This window comes from Balaenoptera physalus (genome assembly GCF_965194825.1).
Source record: "Balaenoptera physalus genome assembly, chromosome: 12".
NCBI lineage: Eukaryota > Metazoa > Chordata > Mammalia > Artiodactyla > Balaenopteridae > Balaenoptera > Balaenoptera physalus.
This window is the reverse complement of record NC_138897.1, coordinates 49,436,433-49,447,241: the sequence shown is the minus strand read 5'-3', so window position 1 is coordinate 49,447,241 and position 10,809 is coordinate 49,436,433. Positions and strand designations below refer to the sequence as shown.

Sequence of the window (10,809 nt, the reverse complement as noted above, 5' to 3'; positions counted from 1 at the left end):
TCTTCCCAGACCAGGGCTCAAACCTGTGTCCCCTGCATTGGCAGGCAGATTCTCAACTACTGCTTCACCAGGGAAGCCCCAGTTATTTTATTAAAAAAAAAAAAACTTTTGCTCTTTATTATTTTTTAAATATTTATTTATTTATTTATTTGCACTGGGTCTTAGTTGTGGCAGGCGGGCTCCTTAATTGCGACGTGTGAACTCTTACTTGCAGCATGCATGTGGGATCTAGTTCCCTGACCAGGGATTGAACCCCGGCCCCCTGCATTGGGAGCGCAGAGTCTTAACCACTGCGCCACCAGAGAAGTCCTTAAATGTTATTTTAAAAGTTAAAAGTTGAGGAAACTGGGAGACAAGGTTGTCGTGGAACGAGTACAAAATGGGGAAACAGGAGATTTTATTTCTAGCTCTGGTTCTGTCACAAACTTTGTGTGATCCCAGGGAGGTCATTTAACCTCCATGGGTTTCATTCCAATAAAGTTAAGAGGTCGGACCGGATCATTTCCAGGGTTCCCCCTGGCTCTAAACTTCTGTGATCTGCCCATGGATGCTATTTCTTATGCCCTGCACAATATCTCCTTGCCAGCTGTGCTTCTGAGCATGCAAAGTGTTTCTTATCTTTACCCATCACTGCTTCTGGTCCTGAGATCACTCTTAGCTTAGGTCATTCAACCATATCTACTAGTCTTCAATTGCCTGTGTCTTTTAGAGCCACTATTTGAGTCAACCTACGGAAACTCACTGATCTTTTCTAGTTCACTTTATATTCATTAAAGAACTGAACTCATTGCCTTCATTAAACTGGTAGAAGAAAAATGTATTCATTGGCAAATGTTGCAAACTCGATCTGGAATCTCTAAACAGGTTCATGTCTTACTCTCTTTTAGTCTCAGATATTTTATGATGAATACAGGTTTCATTTGTCATTCTTTTGACTTTACTCCATTGTTATCATGCAGCTGCAGGGTCTTGATCTTGATGGCATGAAGACTGGCCGCCACCAGGAACGTGATGGCATCATGCCGTCATTCAGTGGAATCTTAAGTAGCATTACTTTTGAAGATATGACAGCGAAGACATAAGCCCTGATACCAAAGACTTATAGCTTACAAGGGTAGCCAGAAAGCTGTCAGCACAGAGGCGTGAAACCAAATCAGCTTGGGGGATGACACTTGGTAAATCCTGAAGGATGCATATGAGTACCTAAGCACGGAGGGAGGTGGGAGAGGGGACTGCTTAAGGGAAAATTCATTTCAGTGGAATTTACCCAGCACCTACTCACTGTTTTCAATGATTTGGCTTTTTCTAACCTCAGATAGGTAGGATTTGGAGGATATTTGATTCTATGTATTTCTTTAAAAATTTTTTATTTATTTTAAATTAGTTTTATGAAAGTATACTTGATTTACAATGTATTTATTTCTGCTGTACAGCAGAGTGATTCAGTTATACGTATATATACATTTTTTCATATTTTCCATTATGGTTTATTAGGATATTGAATATAGTTCCCTGTACTATACAACAGGACCTTGTTGTTTATCCATTCTCTATATAATAGTTTGCATCTGCTAATCCCAAACTCCCAATCCACCCCTTCCCCCTACTCTTCGCAACCACAAGTCTGTTCTCTATGTCTGTGAATCTTCTAACCCAATATATTTCTAAACTCAAATTTACTTGGCAATATCCAATTTGGGGGAGTCATATGTCCTAGTGTGTATCTGGTGTAAGTACTTCTAGAACCTTGCGGTAGGTCCTTGGACGTTTTAGCCCAGTCACATCAACCCTATAGTTTTGTCCAGTGCACATCCCTGAAATCAGGAAAGTGGCCACCTATGGGTATAGTCACAGGTTTTATCCCTGTGAAATAGGGCAGAAGGGTTGAAGGTTTAAGTATAACATGGAATGAATGATTTAGGGATGCTTTGTCTAGCAAAAGAAGGCAGGAAGATTTTTTGGTGGTTGTGAAGCTGGGGAGGTCCTAGCCAGGAAAGGACTTAAGATCTCATTGTCCCCCCAGCCCTTCAACCCTCCCCTGAACAGCTCAGTAAGATAGTCTGAAGCTATTTCATGCTATTTTGAGTACAATAAAAGCTTAACCAGCTTCCACTTGCCAACTTCTCTGTAAAACTTACTGGTAGATGCTGCAGCGTGCTGAATGCTCATGACTTTCTCTAAAACCCTCTACCACATCTACTCACTGTTATGCTGATTTTAATTATAGAAATTAAACTACATATAAGCCAAAGAGATATGAATTTCTACTGTCTTTTTTCCTCTGTATGAACATGTATTATTTTTATTAAAATTTTTTTATTTTAATTTTTTTTAAAAAAATTATTATTTATTTATTTATGGCTGTGTTGGGTCTTCGTTTCTGTGCGAGGGCTTTCTCCAGTTGCGGCAAGTGGGGGCCACTCCTCATCGCGGTGAGCGGGCCTCTCACCATCGCGGCCTCTCCTGTTGCAGAGCACAGGCTCCAGACATGCAGGCTCAGTAATTGTGGCTCACGGGCCTAGTTGCTCCGCGGCATGTGGGATCTTCCCAGACCAGGGCTCGAACCCGTGTCCCCTGCATTGGCAGGCAGACTCTCAACCACTGCGCCACCAGGGAAGCCCTATTTTAATTTTTTAATGGAAGTATAGTTGATTTACAACGTTGCATTAGTTTCAGGTATACAGTAAAGTGATTCAGTTATCTATCTACCTATCTATATTTTTTCAGATTCTTTTCCATTATAGGTTATTATAAGATATTGAACGTGGTTAACCTGTGCTATACTGTAGGTTCTTGTTGTTTATTTTATATATAGTGGTGTGTATATGTTAATCCCAACCTCATTTATCCCCTCCCCCATTATTATTTTTTTAAAGCTCACTAGTCCATCTATATTTGTCTTTTGTCCTAACTCCTGACCACACAGGTACTAGATTCTCTTTGGTTGCCACCAGGTTACCTGGTTCCCAGCTTCTTCCACTTTCGATAGCCATAGTCTTCAATCTCTTGTTAACATGGAGTGAGCTTGCAGTCTTCAGAAACCCTTCAGACAGGTTCTCTTCTCCTCCATGAGGGTGGGAAAGAGAGGTTCTAGAAAACCACACAGGGGTCCAACTCACTGAGGAACGATTGCAAGAAGAGCAACTTTTAAAATTTCTTTATTTATAGACATTTCCAAACCATTTAAATCAACAACGAATTTTTTTAGACAAAACATACCATGTTTATCTTGAGGTACACATTGGGCCCATAGACAATGCTCTGGAAATAATGCAACTGTTAACTGGTAGTTAACAACCCCAGTTTTCCAAGCAAAGAAACTGTAAAGATGGTTACAAAAGTCTTTGAAAAGAATATACCATTTTCATTTAAGTCAAGGAAAACTCCCAAATTTTTGACTAATTGCATTCAACTTTTAGGCTTAGCTTAAGCAATATTTTAAATGGAGCTTAATATGAAAATGGGAGAAGGGGTTTATAGCTAAGAAATGATGATCTGAGCCCTACTACATGAGATTGTAAACAAAGGAAATTCATCATCTGATAAGCTCATTACAAAACTCATAGCCTAAAAATTAGACAGAGCAGCAAAATTACAGAAGATACTTGTATATACTTTTAACAGAAATCACGTTTACCCTTTGTTTCTAGCTTTCACAATGAGACAAATTTTAAAACACCAAGTTCTGAAGACTAAACGATGTGATTGGACAAGAAGTGGTCATAAGAATTACAGTCCCACAGTATAAAAATCCTACTTTCCATCATTTGCACTCTGGGCATCTGACTTTTCTTGCCCTAGCAGCCTGGTGCCATTGTATTCCTAGAAAAATAGTGGGAATTGGGATTAATGGTCATAGTTTCTGAAAGTCTTGTGTGTCCAACAGCAGATTTCACTTTTCTGGTGGACTGAAGTTGAAATTTTCTTTGAACAGTTCACAGTGGTCTTTGGAGAACTGTGGGTTTTTTTCAGTTTGTTATTCAAAATGTTAACCTCATACTCCTTAGGCATGATGAGTAGTGACTTGTGATACAGTGTGTTTGGAAAATGAAGAGCCCTCTATTCATCCACACCCGCCCCCTGAACTTCTCGAGGAGTTGTGTGCACGATGTGTAAGGTGGTTCTGGAATGTCGGCAGAGGGTATTTACCCACGTCTGAAAACAGTTGGAATGGACAGTCATAATGTTTCCCCGTAAGATTGTTTTATTTCTATGTGAAATAAGAATAAACACTGCAATTTAGTCGAATGGGCAGCTCGCTGCAACTCCATAAATGTGAATGGTCTATGTGGGTTGAAAGGGTCTAAATGTAAATTTCACAGTTCATAAAGTTGAGCAGCTCAACTTAAAAGAGAGAGAACGTGCAGGCGTTTACGAGATTCTGAGAAGGAATTGATCTGTGTTTGAGTGCTCCGTCCCAACAGGAATCAGGCCCACATTTTACATTTTAGCTGCTTGGTTTGGTTTATTGTTGAATTTCTTAAGGGGGGTCACGATGGTTTTGGCCATGCATTTAAGGAATCCAAGAAAGAGTCCCGTTTGGACACTCTCCCCCAAGCACAGGGGTCAGTGCACAGATTGCAGGGAACCTGCCAGAAGATGTCCTCAGTCTTGACCTGGTTGGTTAGAAAAGGTTCTGCACGTGGGGATCTCTATACACTGCTTTTCACTGCAAAAGTCGCAGCTCAGAAGGGAAGGGCTGTTTCCTTCCTACCCCTGTTCTGCGTTCCTTGTCTTGATTTTCTCTGGCTATGCATGCCTTGTCTAGTAAGGGCACCATGTGGCTTTGGCGATACCAGAAAATACTTACTACCAATTTAAAAAAAAATTCCAATCAGTAGAAAAGAACACTAGTCAGTGGGAGTCAGAGATACTTGCTGTCTCCAATGCTTTCCAAGTTTTAATGGTCTTGTAGTTTTTCTTTTATACCCCGTTAATAGAGGCTGCCATTTCTTCCTTCTGTGGGTTCTTGAGGGACAGGGCACACTTAACTCTCCATACATCCAACTGCCAGGAGAGTTCATGTCTCTCTTGCACATACCCAGTCTCAACAACTGTGGTTTTAAACATAAACCTTATGAGTTCCAAGAGGGCAGGAACTGTCTTTTTATCAGCCTGTCAAGTCATACTAGCATAGTGCCCAGCACACACATGATGCTCAGTGAATTTTGAATATGTCAATGAAAGGCCATACTCCCTGCCCTCAAGGAGTCTCTATGTTGCCGTCGATATAAACTCAACGTACATATGCCAAGACAAAAAACAAAAAGGACTTTGTGTCGAGGTTTTGCAAAAGAAAAAAACAAACAAAAAGAAAAAATAGATAAAAGGAATCAGTTGTTTATGTGCGGCAACTGTCATAGTAAACTCAAACCCACTCATTCCTCCCTCTTGAATTGAGAACAGCGTCCAGGCGCTAAGGATTCACGAACGGATTCAGCAAGGTTTTGCCAAAGAAAACTTGCAACTTTTCAACATCATCCTGTTTTTATTTTAAAGGAAAGTTCTGAGAGGTTAACTTTACCTAGGGAGTTGCCCGTCACACAGAAGGATGCTTTCTCAACGTGCAAGTCATGGAGGGGCTGCATGTCATCTGAGTGCAGTACTAGAAGCTTCTATATAAACTTGTCAGTTACTTTCAAAGAGGTGCTACAGTTTGATAGATTCTACAGGGTACTCTTTTATGGGGCACTTTTAACCTAGAGTATTTGCATTTTGGGAGACATGTTGGGGGGAAAAATGCTTTTTTTAAAAAAAAAGAGATTTAAGATGGAAAATGAGAAAAGGTATCAATTCACCCCAATTCTAAACAATGAGATGGATTAAAAATATCTTGAATGCCAAGAAATGAAGCCATATATTGAACAGGTCTGCAAAACTAGACTGGTGGGTCTTGTCTTTCCATTTGTGTATTTATCCTGATGAGCAAGAAGAGCGGATGATAACATACAAGCCAATCCTGCAAGTCACACTGACACCTGGGTGGCTATCTGTCCATCTAGAACGTGGGGACAGACTCTGGGGGAGACAGGGCGAGGGACGATATGCTGCTCGGAGAACAAAAACTTTTCTAAGATTTATATTCCTTCACAAAGTCAAGAATTACGTGGATGCCATTATATTTTGGAGTATTTATTCACGTTTGGCAAAAACTGTCAGACTGGGTCCTGGGATTGTTGGAATGAAAGTATGGTAATCATGTATTTTCTTTGGAAGAGAGGAAAGAAGAGATTTCTGAACTAAACAAGTACTCTTACTGATACTTTAAAAAATGATGCAACAGATGTAGCACATATCAAAGCAGAGGATGGTATGTCTGATTGCTGAGCTCTCCTAAAGCACAAAGCATGTTGGGAACACCTGACACGCTCTGAGAAATGCTCTCCAGACCCCTCATCACCACATACCAGGAGAATAAGACCCTCAAACCCGAGAAGAACGATCACTCGACAGAAATGGTCATTTCCCCAGACACTGATCAGCACGGGAGTATTCTATGTAAAACCCAGCCTGTAATAGGTTTAAAATCAAACTTAATTCTTCAATACAGACTCTCTACTGATTTGTTCCAAGTTTTCTGTGATGCAGCCTGATAAGACTCAGCTTCGAGGGACAGGGTTCTGAGAATCTTTGTAATCATTCTGTCCCATTTCCCAAGAGAGGTGACTTAATTAACGGCCCCAAACTTCAATGGATATTTGAAAGTGAACAGATTATTATCTAAAAGACCAGACTCATACTGATGTTGAAAACATACATTTGTATTGTGTAAATATACATATACGTATATATTCTGGTCTTTTTTTATCTCTGCTCAGTAAAATTAGCAGCAGTTACAGATAAATTATTGTGGTCATGATTTATTATTTCTAAGGACATCATAGATCCTCTCTACTAGCACATGACTTTTGTAAAATGCCTTTTGATAAAAAGATCCCCACCAAGCACATAACACTGCAGTGTCATTTCATATCACTAACATTTTCAGGCACAAGAGTAAAACAATTAGCATTGAGCAATCCTAACGACAGAGCACAGAATAAATTGTCTAAAGTTGATTCTCCCAAAGGAGGGAATTGTTCAAAAGTGTTTTTTTTTTTTTTTTTTTTTTTAAAGATTCTTCTTTCAGCTTTGGCTATTTTGTAAATAAATATCACAACTTCTCGCATAAACCTACTTGGGTAACAATTATTTCTCTGAACATGCCTTTTGTCTTTTAGCAGCTGTTGAGTGTTGAGTGATGTACAAGGCACACCTCTAAGTGTTCTGTACAGCATTTTTATTGATGTACAAAATAGCCTGTTCACCATTCAAAATCATAATCTGCATAGTAAGAGTTTTCTCTTATCCCTATTTACAGAGAAAGTTTTTAGTGCAAAAAAATGTGAAACTGTGTCCCAGCCCTCCCCTTCTAGAACACACATTTATCTGTTTTGTTCAATGCTACCTGGGGTTATTTGGCTATATTTTGGGCCTCCAGCCGTTAATGAACTGCAGGATTTTCTTCACCTGCAGTTTGCTCAGTTTGAAATCCTCGGAGAGGATTTCTTCCGTGAGCTGAACAAGCAAGTTTCCGTCAATCTTTTCGGTCACAAAGAATGCTATGACGTCTTCGGACAACCCTATGAACCGCAAGGACTTGGACACTTCCTCTATGGAGAGTCCCGACAGGTCGGCAGGTGGCTGCCACGGGGACCCGTCACCACAGGAGCGGGGGGCCAGCTGGAGGTGGAGGGGTGATGAGAAGGGGTAAGACACGGAGAAGATGTCCTGTGTGCCCTTCTGAACAAAGTACGGGTCCTCGGAGAGGTCCGGCGACCCAGGCTCGGGGTCTTCCTCAGCACCATCAATTTGCAGAGGCAAAGGTAGGGTGTCGAGGGCGGCTTTCTCTTCCACTGGCCTCGGGGCCCTGGGAGGCAAGGCGGGGCACGAGATGCTCTGCTTGGCGGGGCCGGCAGTCAGGGTCTTCCCGCCCGTGCTCTCCAGGGAGTAGCTGGCCGACTTGGGACACCCTGGGGCACTACCGCCGGGCTCCGTGGGCCTGGGCCCGGGTGGGCTGGCCGCCAGCTCGTGGCCGTCGAGGTCGAAGGCTGCCGGGCAGTTTCTCTTGGGCGTGCCCGGCGTCTTCTGTCGGGGGTAACTGTAACTCCTGCTCGGATCCAGCAGGAAGTCGCTCCTGGTCTGGATCTCTGACGCTCCCGAATAATGATTAGGCCACGAGAGCCTGGAGGACAGAGCTTCAGCAGTGGGACTGCCGAACGGGGACTTGGGGTCCATGGAATCTGCTTTCACTCGGGTACACGGGTAGCAGGAAACGGGAGCGCTTTCAGGAGGACTCGTGTCACTTTTAGTAACGCTGCTTAAAAGCCAAACACAGAGAGAGAGAGATGAGTGAAAAAAAAAAAAAGTAAAATATCCAGCCTATCCTATCCCATCGATGTCACTTCTGAATAGAAAAATGTAGTTAGGCAACAAATATTATATTTCTTATTGTAAAGTACCTGCTTAACCTCACTGGGTTTGTTTTTTTTAAAGAATCTTTAAATTACTACAATACATCGGTAACTATGGATATGAAGATACTGATTTAATATGCTATAGCAGAGATGGCAAATATATAATTTTTTTAACAAGAAAATCATTGTTAGTGGGTGCCTGGATCTTTGTGATGAGAAAAATCTTTAGCCTTGTTTGGGCTTATCACCAACAGGTGCTGTGATTGATTAGTGATGTCTGCAGTGGGCAAGGGTGGAGTGAGAGAGCAGTAAAAGAGTGTCTCACGCTTGTCATCCTTGGGCTACAGTGACAGGACTACATCACCACCACCGATGACCCTATATCCATCCAAGAGTCTGAGGCTGGAAGAAATGTTTCGAATAAAATGCTTATTCTTGCCTTGGTTTCCGCACAATTGCGTAACATCAGCATAAAGATTTAAATGTCCAGGGAACAAAAAAATACCTGCCAAGGAGAGCTACTTTAACCTGTCACATGTGATCACACTCAGCTCTGGGGCCCTATCTTAAGAGTGACCGTGAAACCAGAGTGTGCTCAGAGGTGGGTGATGGGGGGACAGCAGGTGGGACTGAGGCTGCCTCTTGGAGGAGACTTACATCGCGGCTGACCTCACGGTTTCACAGCCTGATCAAGAGAGGCGGGGTGGACCTACATTTGTTTCTTTAGACCTAAGGAACAGTTGAAAGTTACATGGAGATAGATTTCAACTGGATATAATGAAAGATCTCTAAAAAAAGTTATTGGCATGTGCCAACCATGGAATGAGCTGCAGGGCAAAAGAATGAGCTCACGGCACTGGGAGGACGCAGATGGAAGTGGAAGACTGCCTGACAGCGATGGTCAGGAAGGGACTCCAGCACCGGGTGGGAATTCAGAGCAGACAGCCGACAGGACCCCTGCCATTCCGGGTCCTCCTTGAGGGTGCTGTCTGCGTGTGTTGAAGTCAAAGCGGAGACAAGTCGATGCCAGCCTTAACCACTGAACCCCTCACAGACTCTGCATCTTCCTAGGTCACTGGCTCTTCCATCCTAGCTCAGAACCAACAGGGCCCCATCATGCTCATCCAGTTAAAAAAAAAAAAATTTTTTTTTTTCTTTTTTTAAAAGAAAACTTCCTCTCCTACCACCCTGCCCAGGGGATGGCTCCTTGACACGGTTCTCAAGGACTGGGGACCTGGTTGATGAGGGAACCATGTGGAAGTGGGCCCTGGCATAGGACTTACATGTCGTGCAGCCCTGAAGAATAGTAGGACAAGGTGGGGCTGGGAGAGCGAGTCTGCTGCCGCGCCGGCTTGGCTGTGCGAGGAGGGACCGAGGGGCTGGTGGACTGAGGCTTTGCGCTGCGGGGCGGGACAGGCGGGGCGTTCAGGAGCCGGCATTCTTCCCTGACCTGGCGCAGAAGAGAACACGCGGGGTTAGCGACACTCGGACTACGCGCAGGGCCAGCTCCCTCCCGGAGGGCCCAGTGGCTGCTCTTACGTGACACCAGCAGGGGTGGGAGAAGGGGAGAGGAGACCTGAGCGAGCAAGGACTGTGGGAAACAGGAGGCTGCCAGAGATGGAGCGATTTTGAAAGAAACGGTTTGGCAGATGCTGCAGAAGTGTAGCAAGTCATGGGAAGGACAGCACGGTAAAGAGCCGGTGATACGTGAGGACACAGGAAACAGGAATAGGATGAAAATAAGGGCGTAAGTGATCACGATATTAATAAAGGATTCCATTCTCCTAGCGAGTTGTATTTCTTCACTGTTCAAAATGAATTTGATTTGCTACAAACCTTAGGCAACAGTGGACCTTGTCTAGTGTAAAGGCTCCTTCTGAAGTTACGGTCAGGGCTTCTCACAGGTAACTGTGCACATGAATCCCCTGGGGATCTTGTTTCATGCACATTCTGACTCAGTAGACCAAGGGTGGGGCCTGAGACTCTGCATCTCTAACAAGCTCCCAGGTGATGCGGACGCTGCTGGACCACGGGCCATACTCTGAGAAACAAGGCGGCAGATGGCGTAATGAGGCAGCTCTCCAAATCCGAAAAATAGTAGTTTATAAGAGCTGCCTCCACCTCTCTCACCCTCCCTTCATCTTCACACCAGAGAGGGAGGCAGGTGACCTGTGCCATCCCTTGCCTGCCTTCGCCCCAGCTTGTTTTCCATTCACGGCCGGCCTTCAGAATATGGTTCTTTTTAATGAGGCAGATATTTTTATGTACTTCTCTGTGTCAGACAGCAGGGGGCAGTTTATACCTGGTTCAGCTAGTCTACCCTTAACTACGTAGGTAAAAACAGAGACAATTC

At 43.4% G+C, this 10,809-nt stretch overlaps 1 protein-coding gene across 8 annotated transcripts in view; it reads right to left on the bottom strand.

Moving 5' to 3' along the window:
* Window positions 1-3,142: 3,142 nt before the first annotated feature.
* The window catches only part of GAREM1 (GRB2 associated regulator of MAPK1 subtype 1), a gene marked incomplete at its 5' end in the record, with an annotated part of 210,356 nt that continues 202,689 nt past the window's right edge, over window positions 3,143-10,809 (bottom strand). For 7 of the 8 annotated variants that reach the window (XM_082416022.1, XM_082416024.1, XM_082416029.1 and 4 more), the window contains 2 exons: window positions 3,143-8,359; window positions 9,740-9,906. In XM_082416022.1, the coding sequence (XP_082272148.1) occupies window positions 7,462-8,359; window positions 9,740-9,906 (1,065 nt within the window). In that variant the 3' untranslated portion in view covers window positions 3,143-7,461. The remainder of the gene's footprint in view (window positions 8,360-9,739; window positions 9,907-10,809) is intronic. The other variant, XM_082416023.1, reaches the window with a different exon arrangement.